The sequence below is a fragment of the Lytechinus pictus genome, chromosome 9 (genome assembly GCF_037042905.1).
Source record: "Lytechinus pictus isolate F3 Inbred chromosome 9, Lp3.0, whole genome shotgun sequence".
In the NCBI taxonomy this organism is placed as follows: Eukaryota; Metazoa; Echinodermata; class Echinoidea; order Temnopleuroida; family Toxopneustidae; genus Lytechinus; species Lytechinus pictus.
Window position 1 is genome coordinate 16,889,506 of NC_087253.1, and position 14,628 is coordinate 16,904,133.

Consider the following 14,628-nt stretch of genomic DNA (forward strand, 5'->3'; position numbering starts at 1 on the left):
GTCTGTGACATGATTCGCCAAGTGTAAATAGCTTTCAAACTTTTTTCTTGATCACTGACTGAACGAACCCGCTGCTCACAATCTATACAACACCAGACCGCAAGGTGGCGCTATGGCAAGGAATAATTGGTCAGAGTCAGACATGCAAGAGAGGTCATAATTATGATTGAAATGGTCAGAGCATTTATATATGATATAGGGCAATTCCATAAAATATGTACGTCCGAATTCCTTATATATGGGACCTTCATGAAATTTTCTGTCTCTGATTTCTTGTTCTTTTGACAGTCTGTAATGTTCTCAATGGACCATGACTTGGTCAGTTTATGAAGTTAAGCAAGACTTGAGAAAAATGGGGGTCGGACGTCCAAAATGATGATCATTTTATGGAATTGCCCTAAATTTATCTGTTTATCTTTACTTTGCTTCATTCACTTTGGGGTTTGGTCGTGAATTATTTTAAAAGTGGGTTAAATAAATACAATATTAATAACACAATATGAAAATTAATGATAACAATCAAAGTATATAGTTTTAAAATCATCATTTCATGGAGATTTATTTTTTTTCATTTTCACGAATGATGGGCGGAATCATTTCAACGATGATATTTTTAACCTTCATGTTTGTCTCACCTGCATAGCAGATCGAGACTATTAATAGGCGCCGGCGGCGGCGGCAGCGTCAACACTGAATCTTTATCATTAGGAAGTATATGGATCCAGTTTATGAAACTTGGACATAAAGGTAAACAAGTATTACTAAACATGTCCTGTCTGAGTTTAAGGTCACAGGATAAATGACAACGGTCATTAGGGTAAAAGAACTTAGACCATGTCGGGGAATCAACATCGAAATATTAACCAAGGTTAAATTTTTTAATTGCCATCTTAACTTTAAAAGTTTATGGATCTAGTTCATGAAACCTAGGCATAACAGCAATCAAGTATCACCAAACATCATGTGCGAGTTTCAGGCTACATGACCTAGGTCAAAGGTTATTATAGGGTCAATGAACTTTAACCATGTAAGGGGAATTAGTTGAATTGCCATCATAACTTTGAAAGTTTATGGATCTAAATGTAATGAAACTTGGATATAAAAGCAATTGAAGTATCAAATTATGCATCAAAGACCTATTGTAACTGGGGGAAGTTCCATTGACTATATGAAAAATCAAAAGAAGGATTTTAAGACTATGCGTTCCTTCAGGGGCAACCAGTGAAGAAATTTCAATATAGGGGTGATGGCTGCGCTTGCTAAATAGAGTTACATTACGCGCAGCTGCATTTTGCAACATTTGCAATTTTCCAAGTTGAGAATCTGGTAAGTTGTAAAGGAGGCTATCACCAAAATCGAATCGTGAAAAATGAGTGAGTGTACCAGTTTCTCTGTTTCTAAGCGAGTGAGATATTTTCTTATGAAGCCAATATTGCGCAATTGATAACGAACTGATCTGCAAATGCTTGTAAGCTGGTTGGACATGGACATGTGAGAATCAAAAATAACACCAAGATTACAACATGATTTTGACAAGGGGATGTCATTGCCTGAGATAGAAATGGAATCAATGTTGAATTTTTGTTAAGTTGAAACTTTGAGCCAAAAACTAAAAACTCACATTTACTATGGTTCAAAAGTAACGAGATTGTCTTCAACCAAGTGACAATGTCCATTATGCATCTTTCGAGATTACACAGGGCTTGTGTGGCACTAGTTTGATCGGGTGAAAACGATACAAAAATCTGAATATAATCTGCATATAAATGATAGTGAACAGAGTGACGTTTGAAGATATCTTGAAGCCCTTTGAAATAAATGGAAAACAAAGTGGGCCCTCCAACAGACCCCTGGGGGACGCCGCAGACCAGTGGCCTAGATAATAATAATATAGGTATATTTATCCAGGGTAGTCACTTCAGTTCCGAAAACTGTTCTCCCAGCGGGCCCTGCTATTATTACCCGGCTAAGCTAGGCTACCTATTCGGTGCACACAGCTTTTTGAGGAATTACTTCCTGCCGGTACCCATTTACCTCACCTGGGTCGAGTGCAGCACACTGTGGATGAATTACTTGCTGAAGGAAATTACGCCATGGCTGGGATTTGAACCCACGACCCTCTGTTTCAAAGTCCGGAGACTAATCCACTGGGCCACGACGCTGAAGATGAAGAGGTAACACCATTAATGAGGACTGACTGAATGGAATGAAATGAAAGCTAAGATTTCAGCCATTGTAAGGCCCTTGCCCTGAACACCTAAACTAGTCAGAGTGTTAATAATTAGGGTGTGGTCTACGGTGTCAAACGCGGCCGACAGATCTGGAAGTACCATTGCTGTGACAGATCCAAAATTCGTAATGTAAATATACCGTTCTGACACAAGTGCCCCCCCCCCTTTTATTTTGAGCTTGTCAGTTCTTCCTGGACGAAATGACTTTAAATTATGGGTGAAACTTTTTTGGGTGGTTTGTCAAAATGTCCCCCCCCCCCCTCTCCCCTTTGTAAAATCCTGGATCCACCCGTGATTTCAATACAGTCACACCGTTGAATGTGTAAGATAAACAATAGAGGGACAAGTTCCTTATTTGCAATACAATTCATTTATATACAGACAGCAATATAGTTGATGAAGTTGTTGAATATTCATTACATGGCAGTTAATGAATATTCACAATGGCTATCTGTAAATAGTCTTGGTGTTGACTCATTGCAAAGCAAATATATCTTCCTGAAGATGGGCTCACTAAAAGAGCTAACAAAATAATGTCTAAACGTGTCTTGAAGACGTTCCAGCTTGATAACTGGTAGGACTATAGGAGCTGAGCAAAAGCAGGCCATTGGACCCCCCCCCCCCCTTATATTTTTTTATAACCAACAAAATAATAAAAGAGAGAATAAAGAAGAAAAAAACATAGTGGAGGGGGTTAATGAGGACTATCAACGAAGAGCATTTTCTTTTTTACATTGACGTCGTAAATATTTCCTTTAAAAATGGAAGGGCGAATCTCAATATTCTTTCAATATAATTATTCAAAATTATCATCATTAAACTCTCAGATTTCGATCACGATTTTTAAAAACCCGCTCGACCAAACCCAATCTCCACCCACCCACAAACCCCCGCAGACGCGACGCATGATCCATGAACAAGATCATTTTTGCTACGTGTAAAATCTTACTATATACATCGATTTTGTATTATTATTATTTATAATGGTAATAATGACAGCTATGCCTCCGTGATACCATTTTCCTATAAGATGCGTAATAGGCTTCACGTATAATACTATAACGAACGAGCGCGCTTCACGCACAGATGACGACACGTTCGGATAATATTCAGATATTGCATACGGAAATCTTACAGTGTTTACTTGCATAACAGGTGTAAGTTGTGTTGATAATATGGAGTAATAAGCAGCACTATTTAAGCTAATTGAAATGCGGGAATACTTTGGCGATCCGGGACAAGAGACTATTGCACAGAATATTGTTATTTTGACTGATGTCGATGAGTAGCTCTGGTGGCGAATCCCAAAGCGCCACGAAAATGCAGTTGCTGATTTAGTGAAGAATAATGAATTCAGCAGAAAAGTGAGAATCGAGATAGTTTGCTCTGGCGACGTTAGAAACGGGATGCAATTATGACTGCCGCAATGGAAAGAAATTGTGACATTTTGGTAAGTGAGCCTTGACATGGACGTAGGCCATAATGCGCAGTATAAGTAGGGAAGGTTTCAGGGATTTGATTATTATTATTTTTTTCAGATAAAGTGGTTTTCAGCTTTCGCCGATATTCTAAAGACCATTTCGAAATGGTGTATTGCATGGTATTTTCTCACTAGGAAATATCATGTGTGCCTATCAAAAGATAAATATATAAATTCAATTCAATTCAATATGTGCATAATCTATTGAAATTGTTTTGCTCTTTTCTGAATCCCCCCCCCCCCCCGTTCTGCCCCCATCATAAGTTCAAATGCTTTGAAGTCGAATTATCCTAAAGCTTTATAGCCGTTCAGTCGTCATTATCGTAAGCATGATACATTTTGAATCGCTTTAAGTTTGTATATAATAGCTTTTAGATTAGATCGGCTTGTATATATACGGTCTTGTTGATTTGATCACGTTTTTTTCAGAAGAATCTCATTGCCAATTTTCCAAAGTAACATTTAGGTGAAATTACACACAGGATGTAGTCATTGATGCATATCAACAAAACAGCTATTGTTAAGTAGCCTCGATTACTCTTTAAAAGGTCCTTGAATTCAACTTTATCGTGTTTATATGCCACATCAAATCGTATTCAATGGTGCATGGGTCGAATGTATTTTCATTCTTTTATATACCTCTCTCGTTGCCCCCCCCCCCCCTCTTTCTCCATCTCTCTCTTTCCCTCTCTTCCCCCTCCCCCTATCCCTCTCTTTCTCTCTCTCTCTCCCCTCTCTCTCTCTCTCTCTCTCCCTCCCCTCTCCTTCTTTCTCCCCCTCCCCTCCCTCTCTCTATCTCTCTCTGTCATATTACCACTTCCTTCATATTTCCCCCGTATATTTTACCAACCTAAGCTCTCAAAAGTAAAGCAGTACAATCCACCCAACGTATAGGGCCTACATTTTTCAAGCAATCTGCTTATGATGACAATCCTTCTCCTGCAAATTGTAAATATCATATAGTTAATCATTTTTGTCTGAAATTATCTTTTTAATACTCTTTATTTATGATTCATGCCAAAAATGCTAGCATATTATGTTTATTATGTTATGAAAAAATGTATTATACCAATGTTATGGATGCAGAAGAAATAATAAATCAAATCAAAATACATGACTTGTAAGATCCATACGATCTCCATGTTCATGTATGTCGATCTCTTTCGAATAGACGATAGATATTTTTCTCAGTTTTATCGTTTTATCCTTTGAATATTCTTTATCACATTAACCATGTCAAGCTATATTAGAATGAAACTGAAATTTAGCTTTAAATTCTTATAGAAAGCGAGTTATCATATCAAGTCATCAAAGTCACTGAAGCACAATACGAAATATATATTTTGTTTTTATTCCCATATCGCCATAAACTAAAAAAAAAATATTTTCTTTAAGTCTGTACACATTTAAAATCTGATAACTATTCTCAAGGAAGTACCTCGACGATAAGATACGACAAAACCAATATTCTCAACAATAACCATCGTACATCATAATCAGTATTGTGACGTCACTCAGAGACCCGACCACTATATCTAATCAACCATACTATAACATAATAAGAACGGAGACTCCTCTGAAAATAGACCTGATTTCTGCATATTAATTGGGGCAATGCTGCACCAGACGAGCGTTCGTTAAAAACAGACCTTTGGGAAAGGTTTCACGGAAGCTATATATATCGATCGCAAACCAACTGAAACGATGAATATCATATCAACCTTAATGCCTGCGTTATCAACAAAACAACTAAATTACACCAAGTCTTTTTCGTGGAAGCAACCCCTGTTATCACACGTCACAATGCATATTTGGGGTATTTAACACGTGATCAGCCGTGTGGGAAGGCACCAGATGACGCCATTTATAGCGAGTTTATAATATACATGCATTTATTCTGTGGCAGAAATTTCTACTCGTTTGTTTTCAAAATTATATACACCTCGATTCAGAAATAAGCAAATACGAATTTCATTCATGCTTTATCAAAAATCCACTCACAGTCTTTTGATATACAGTTCTCTAGGTGTATAGATCCTATTTATTACTAATGTCATTTACATTTAATTTTTAATGACTGCACTCTAAGTCTAATCAGGTTTTACCCAACACATGATTTTTTTATCGAAAGGGGATCTTTTTGTGGGGAAAGCTAATCAAACACAGCGAAATTTTCAACCCATTACTCAATAATCATGGAAATTTACCCATACGACGTTTGGGTGTTTTAATATATTCATTAAAATTGAATCATTAGAGCATTTTGTCATTTCAATATTATCCCTGACTACGAGTAAATGTAATAGTAGGCCTAATAGCAGTACTAACAACAGTACTAATAGCAGTAGAAGTAGTAACTTAGTAGTAGTATTGGAAGTAGTAGTAGTAGTAGTAGTAGTAGTAGTAGTAGTAGTAGTAGTAGTAGTAGTAATAGTAGTAGTAGTAGTAGTAGTAGTAGTAGTAGTAGTAGTAGTAGTGGTAGTAGTAGTAGTGGTAGTAGTAGTAGTAGTAGTAGTAGTAGTAGTAGTAGTAGTAGTAGTAGTAGTAGTAGTAGTAGTAGTAGTAGTAGTAGTAGTAGTGATAGTAGTAGTGGTAGTAGTAGAAGTGGTAGTAGTAGTATAGTAGTAGTAGTAGTAGTAGTAGTAGTAGTAGTAGGAGTAGTAGTAGTAGTAGTAGTAGTAGAAGTAGCAGAAGAAGAAGTAGTAGTAGTAGGAGTAGTAGTAGTCGTAGTCGTAGTCGTAGTAGTCGTAGTAGTAGTAGTAGTAGTAGTAGTAGTAGTAGTAGTAGTAGTAGTAGTAGTAGTAGTAGTAGTAGTAGTAGTAGTAGTAGTGAAAAGTACTAGTAGTACGATATCCAAATTTATTGGGCAAAGTTTGTAAAAAAGATTAAATCAATGATATCATTCATAATATTTTCATTTTAATAACCAAGTTCTTCCCATAATTACGTTCAATATTATTGCCTTATATATAAACATAGGGCTAGGAAAACGCTCATTCATCTAATAGCTTTATATCCGACAGTATACACTTGACATTTCAAGAACACGGAGCTGAATGGATCATTGTTTGTCTTTTTAATCAAACATCAGATAGGAACTAAAATCTCTGGACAAATTTGCCATTCCCTTGTGAGTACACACCATCATGTAAATGGTATGCATGCATTACACCGAGGACTCGTGCCTCAGTCACACGAATACTACCCTTCCAAACTGATCAACGGCGTGCCGTTGCAAATAACGTAATAGCTTTGATCGGTCTGGAGTCAGGTTCGCTGGTGTGACTGAGCTGTCCGGCACGATGATTAGAGCCGAAATTGTAAAATGCATGTGGTTTTGTGACGAAACATCAATCAATTCAATCGATCCTTTGGTTCGGGCCAACGTCAGTTTCATATTCTACGCATAATTCACAATCGTGAAAAATACTCAATTTAGAGAAGAAAAAAATGAGAGGTAAATCAATAATAACATAATGATCGAAATTGATTCGAACTATATATATTTTCTGTTTTCATTCTGGGGAATTTGACTTTCTTTATTGAAACGCTTGGCGAACAATCAAGTGTCGCTCATTCACTCTATCGATATTCTACCACTCTAATATATTGTTCGTGCCTCTGAATTTATTATTTAAGCCCATGATGTACGCGTGAAATCTAGTTTAAGACAGAGCAATAATGCGGTGTAAGCATATATAGAGCGCGGTATATGCCCTCATGCAAGTATACATTTTCCCTTTATCTCCTTTAAAACTGAAAAAATATATTAACAAACTTGGATAATTTTCCAAAAAGTCGTTTCATTTAATTTCAATCATCTCAAATCCTAAACCACAGTTAGTTGCATCTTCAGTATACTAACATCACTGCAAAAACTCCGGTGTTGATTTAACACCAGCCCGGAATCTATATATGTCCACACAACACCACTTTGGAATCAAACCGATGCCGTAATACTAATTGGTGTTGTTTAACATTTGTCTGTTGTGGATATATAGATTATGGGCTGGTGTTTAATCAACACCGGTGTTTTTACAGTGAAGGAATATAAAGGAATAATTTCTGCTTTAAAACTAAAAGTAACCGTAAAAAATAGGGGATTATCGTTACGGTTTCTGATGATGCTTTTGATTCAGTTATAAGTCCATGCATCTAATCTATGAAATTAAATGGAAAAGAATCAATAAAAATGGATTCAAAATAAACGAGTAAATATTTTACCATGCATGCCTCCATCTGGCGTGTCAGTGACGTATTAAACATGATATGTTTTTCTCCTTTGTAACTTCGCATTGTATACAGTGGTGCGGAAAAGTTAGTGAACCCCACCAGAAAATGAACATATATAAAGTGTTCAGGTTCTGACATCTTATAGACATTTAATTGTGAAGTCAGGTGATAATATTACATTTAATAAAGTTTGTTTCTCTGGGCTCACCGGACATTGTATAGTGTTGTTGTCTACTAACATTCAACACTCAGCATGAAGGAGTGCATTTCCTACACTGCAAAAACACCGGTGTTAATTTAACACCAGCCCGGAGTCTACTGTTTGTCCACACCAGAAAAGTGTTAAACAACACCAGTTTGGTTTTGGTCTAACACCAGATAGGCGCAACACCAATTAGTATTAAAACTGCATCGGTTTTTATTCCAAACTGGTGTTGTCGTTCTTGTCTGGTGTGAACGTAATTATATATAGATTCCGAGCTGGTGTAAATCAACACCGGAGTTTTTGCAGTGTGGTGGGGTTCACAAACTTTTTAGCACCACTGTATATATGTTTCAATTTTGTAATTACTTCAGAACGAATTGGATAAAGAGCATGGTGAACAGAATGACTTCGAAAACCAATTAAACAGCTCTAAAGATGGGCCAGGATCACCAGGTAATACGGCTAAACATACCCTGCAAAAACTGGTTTATTTCCAATTGGTCTAATGCCAATTCGTCCAATTACCAACTCGTCTACTATCATTTGGTCTACCATCAGTTCGTTCACTATCCACATGGTCTAATTTCCATTTCGTCCACTCGCCATTTCGTCTAATAACCAGTTGGTCAAATAGCCATATACTAGTAGTCCATATACCATTTGGTCTAATTGGACTCAGTGTTAATTGGGCGAAAATAATGTAAAGAAAATGGGTATCAGGCCAACTGGTTATGAGACGAAATGATCATAGATGAATTGGTGATTAGACGAAGTGATTATTGGACCAATGTTTATTGGACTACATTGGTTGTTAGACAAAATGTTGATGGACGAAATGGCATTAAACTAAATGAAGGTAGACCATGTGATGAGTGGGGAGTTGGCAATAGACAAATCGGCAGTTTACCCACAAACTATATGGTGTAAAAAGATCGCTGTTTTGAGAGAGAACCACACCCTCAGCCTCTCGAATATATCACCAAATAATGTTGATATATTAACAGAAATGACATCAATTGATGTTGAACTGTCAACGTGGCTTTACCACTGGTGTAAAATACTTGGTGCAGTTCTCTCACACGGCATTCTCGTGGGACTTTAACTAAACGTTCGATATATTTTAGCACAAAATGAGGAGCACTAATTGCTGTTCAGCATACACTCGACTATACGGTGCAAATGCTTGGTGCGGTCCTCTCACAAGGCCAACGGATTCAATTTGAACTCCACGGCTTAATTCTTCAGCTTATATCCATCGCCAAGCCTTTCTTAACATTTGTTTTTTATTAAACTTTCGGAGTTATGCCTATTTGATTTTCTTCATTATTCAATGTAACGGTTTTGTAAGGATGAACTTGACCTTTTATTGATTGATTGATTGATTTTATTCGCCAAGAATATCACAGGTGATTTTAATGAAATTGAAGAATACCGTGACAGGATAGCCCGTGAAAGCCGAAAGGCTTATTTCCAATGTGGTCCTATTGTTAGTATAAAACATTGATATATTGTAACAACAAAAAGTATAAACTACAACAAGTACTGGAATATGGTTTAAAAAAATACATATCCATCAGTCGAATAATTTGCAAACACCTGTAATAGTACTATTTAAATCACGTCGACATGATCAACTTATAAGGCCGATAACTCGATATTATTTGGTTAACACTGACTACCTTTAGTTAAAGAATGCAAAATTGGTCGGGAAGCGTTGAACACACCTACATGCAACAACCTTCTTAATTATTGCATGCCTATTTTCGGTCTGTTAATTTCCTACCTCCGTAAAAAAATACCTCTACAATGTAGTTCTCAGGCTTCAGGGCGTGAAATATTGCGTCATGTATATGGTGAAGAATGTCATTACAGGCATATATCCAAAGAAGGGTCAACAACGGCAGGATATATACGCCCTATAATATCATAAACAGCCACATAAAATATGCATCGTCGATGTTTAACATGTCTATAAGTGAAACATGTTTAAAACTGCTAGAAGAAATTGTTAAATTTGAAAAATGCTCCATTTATTTTTCTTTAGAGTTGACGATACCGGCCGAGCAGACCAAACTAGACGCCGTCCGTCGAGTCTCGACAGGAATGTACCTCACAGCTTCGGAGGCTCTCGGTTACGGCATGGGCAGCGTTAAGCGTGCTGCATCAGGCATCGGCGCAGGAATCACCAGGGCGGGACAGAACGTCGCCGACAAGATGCAGAAGTCTCCGAAGATTCCGAAGGCGATGAGGAAGCGAGCCGAGGTCGACGACCTCAGCATGAATATGATTTCCGACGACAGCGATGACGGTCTCGACGATGATGAGATGCTGATGATGCCGAAGAAGAGCTCCAAGGAAGCACTGGTGAGAAAGAAACGCATGGACAGCAAGAAGAAAGAGAGTAAGCAGACATGGTAGGAGTGTCAAAGGTGTGGCAACATCTTGACGTGACGTCACAATTTGTTGGCAATGTAAGAGTCTTTAACTTCAACAGATACTACAAAACTGTAAGGAACTTCTGAAGACTCACATTTTGATCTTCCACTTATGAGAAAATGAAGTTTGTTCGACTAAAAAGTTTCGTATGGCACATGTTTGCTAAAGATTCGTTCTGACCTAAAGAGCGTAATTTTCATGACTACATACCATTTGCTAGACACGGTAAAGTTCAGGCCTGTTACGACCAACATAACGAATTGCCACTCGAAAACTTTCAAGTTAAATGAATCTGTGAACGCTAGGTCTACAGGTAATTGATTTGCCGAGATTTTTTTGTCAGGATCATTCAACATTGTCGACGTCGGCTTCATGGATCGAGGAATACTCCTGTAAGAAATCGTAAATAAAATTACGGCAGGGTCACCTCTTAACATGTTGATAAAGAAAGGAATATATTTAAATATTCAAGTTTTATTTGACTTTTTTTACTATGAATTGTAGGTTATACTTTATCACTGATGTTTTCGCGTGGTGCATTTGGTATTATCAGCCTTTCCTCGGAACGGTTAGAAAGTGAAAGAAGGGTATACTTGACATCCACATTAGGTTATGACTATATTGGCGTGTATTCGGCAGACTCAGTGCCACTAGCGTACCTACGGGGGGGGCAGGGGGCAGTCTGCCCCCCCTGACGAGTCACAACCCATGCAAAGGACGTATCCCTTCCCCCCCCCTGACGAGCTTGAAAACCTATTTTGCCCCCCCCCCCTGACGAGCTTGAATACCTATTTTGCCCCCCCCCCCCCTGACGAGCTTGAAGACCTTTTTTTTTTTTTGCTTGTCAAATTTTTCGGCGAACGGTTTTGCCCCCCCTGTGGAAAATCCTAGGTACGCCACTGCTCAGTGCCCAAAAGGGTTTATTCATAGTCAGAGGCAAAGGTCCTGGGCCTAGTCATGATAGTAATTCTTGCTGGGCGAATCTAGGATTATAATGACAGATAATGATCGATTTTCTTTTGAATAGTTTTTAAGCAAAAAAGGCTATCGCACCAAAAGAGCTTGTTTATCCACAAGAAAAATTGACAAGCAAACTACAAAGTCCCCCCCCAAAAAAAAAATTCCTACCTTCATAGAGCCTCGCCACCCCACCCCCACCCCCCCCCCCCTCCCCCTGGCCTTGGACCTGCGGTTGATTCAGTACTTTACGCTTGGTTTTATAGCAAGTGTATAACCTCTTGATTGAAAACACTTAGCTACCATGAAATAGATCATTGTCGTTCTTTCTGTTCTATATTGTTACTAGAATACGAATAAATACGAATCTTGTTTTACTATGTGTATTTGAAACAAAAGCGTTGAATATAATGATGGAAAGCTAATATTTTTTGTATCCATATTTTCTTTCTCTAATCAAAATCGAGCTGGCAAGGCGACGGCTTGCAGTCAACTATTATTCGAATCAAAGTGACTCGAATTTCTGAATTAATTTGTCTCAGAATTGTGCGGCACGAGAACCAGCATAATAAGTGATTAATTCGTACGAAGTTGGCTCCCAAAACTCCAAATTTTCTAGTCAAATTTGACTCAGCATAAAGTAAGAGTGTTATAACAAAGAGAAAGTGCAATTTATCCACCTTGTCATATTATGTTCAATTATTTATTTATTATGTACTACGAAACTAATTTTATTACTTTAGGTAGTGAAAAGTGTAGTTGTCTATTGCGTTATGCCTTTGCAGTTTTTATAAACATATTATAGATGCTGGTTCATGTACTTCCATATATCTTTCATGAAATATGATATTACCCGCATTAATTTGCTTGTTTTCATGTGAAGTTTTAATTGCAGGCCTGATCACGTAGTCATTACAGCTTATAAAGCCTTATGATACAGGAATGCGGTTAAAATATAGCAGACATTAATTTGTTCAAAGAGAAAATGCTTGATCATGTTTATGCGTTTATACCAAAGGGTGAGAGTAAATGTTTGTTCCTCTTGTTTGTAACTTTCCGTATAGTTTCTCAATATTTTTCATTTTCTTTTTTTTTTCATGAATATGTTAATTGTAGGTATAGCAGATGTATGCATGTCGAAAAGCTTCAGTATGTCCGCTTTTTTAAAGATTTGTTGCCAAATATTAGATAGTGATGGGGTACCAGCTAAATTTTTGTGATATAATAATGATGACAATATGATAATAATACGAGGATCTTTCTCTGTGCGCAATACTCGCTATTCATAAGGAATATCATGGAATAGTCTTCGGCAAGTCTTGTGCCTAAAGTGTACATAGTCTGTGTATATTAGTGCCACAAAATTGGCACAATATTGCATAGGATTTACGAATTCATTTTGCGAGATTTTATTTCAATCCAAATAATATGGTATGATATAGATCTCCATATTCCAGTATATGTGGATACACTGCAAACACACATGGCCGTACGAAGCCGGGGAAAGAGGCAGTTGCCCCCCCCCCCCCCCCATTTTGAAAACTAAAACTTTTTTACCGAAAATTTCCATTCACCAGAAGTGTACACAATATCAACTTCACTTTTGAAAATACAAGAACGCCCTCATGACACCTAGCCTAGGTCGCTTCATTCCCCCCTTCATTTCGAGTTTCTTCAAAAATTGTCATTCGCCTTGCCCCCCTCCCCGGAAAAAGAATTGCGTATGGCCATGCTCATCCACCCCCCTCCCCCCCCCCCCCCCCCCACCATGAACACCGAACGACACCCATGGTGTGCCGCCATGCAAACACTGTGGTGCTTATACTACTTCGCAGGAGTTAAAGGGATGCTCCGGGCCGACAAATTTTATATCTAAGTAAATGAGTAAAATTTCATTAAAATCGGATAACAAATAACAAAGTTATTGAATTTTAAAGATTTGCATTATTCCGGTGAAACAGTTCTTGGCATGCCTTCATGATTATTCATTAGGTGGGTTGATGATGTCACATCCCCACTTTCCTTTTTCTTATGTTATTACATGACATCATGATTGTTTCATTTTTTCATAAATGTGTCTCCTTTATAATGAAATAAGTTGCAGCAATGAAAGTTCTCGGTAGAAATTTTTTGAATAATGTAATTTCATAAAATACAAAAGAACAGGTGGTGATATGACATCATCAGCCTACCCAATAAATATCAATGAAGACATACCAAGACCATAACTGTTCACTGGAATAATGGAAATATATAAAATTCATTAACTTCGTTATTTGTTATCCGATTTTGATCAAATTTTCAGCATTTTGCTTTGTGATATCTCAAATTTATTGAGATATATGAGACAAAAATATCTTCAACCCGGATCATTACTTTAACATTATGGCCACATCAACCATTTTACACTTGATTTCACACCCATTGTTGTTATGGTGTTATTATAGCCCATTCTGTTTTCGTGTTACATTCAAATTTCACGGTTTAACGCCCAAGGATTTGGTCCTCCAAGAAAACGGACTGATGTTGTTCTTCATATATACACTTCTACAGTGTACACGTCTTAGTTTATTCCACGGTCTTCCAGTGCTGATGTTAATAAAGAACACTATAGATACATCACTAATACTATATGATGTACTATGGTTTTGTGTGTTTGGGAATTTATTGTTTATGTCAATAGAAAAAGTATGTATATCTATCGAAAAAAATAAATGCCTATTGGAAAATAATGATGAAGCCAATTTGTAATACGCTCCAAACATTTCAAATTTTTCATGGGTGGTGGAGTATAGGATTATCTTTTGTAATTTGGGGGATGCAACAATAGATCCCCCCCCCCCCCCTTGAACAAAGAATAATCCTCCGCTCCGCCGCCCATGAATTTAAAGTGTTTAAATTTAGGGTAGAAATTAAAATGATAAAGGTTTTGCTTAAAACACTTCTTAATGTTTTCTTCGTCATGTTTTTATGAAGGTGTCGTGTACGTATGATTGAATTTCATTTAAACAATTTATCAGACCACTTGATGTTAGGCAAGAGTTGGCCTTGAATAATAATGCATTCGAGACAAGAGGGACTACTTT

General features: G+C 37.4%; 1 protein-coding gene across 1 annotated transcript; it reads left to right on the forward strand.

Moving 5' to 3' along the window:
* The first annotated feature begins 3,346 nt into the window (after positions 1-3,346).
* On the forward strand, positions 3,347-14,483 carry LOC135155515 (uncharacterized). Its single transcript, XM_064104817.1, has 3 exons — positions 3,347-3,681; positions 8,521-8,602; positions 10,194-14,483. The coding sequence occupies exons 1-3, from the start codon at positions 3,646-3,648 to the stop codon at positions 10,565-10,567; spliced, it is 492 nt and encodes a 163-aa protein (XP_063960887.1). The 5' UTR covers positions 3,347-3,645; the 3' UTR covers positions 10,568-14,483.
* Positions 14,484-14,628: the final 145 nt, after the last annotated feature.

Coding starts and splice junctions, on each gene's coding strand:
- LOC135155515 (XM_064104817.1), top strand. CDS start 3,646: ATGACTGCCGCAATGGAAAGAAATTGTGACATTTTG. Junction 3,682..8,520: donor AAAGAAATTGTGACATTTTG/GTAAGTGAGCCT, acceptor TAATTACTTCAG/AACGAATTGGATAAAGAGCA. Junction 8,603..10,193: donor AGATGGGCCAGGATCACCAG/GTAATACGGCTA, acceptor ATTTTTCTTTAG/AGTTGACGATACCGGCCGAG.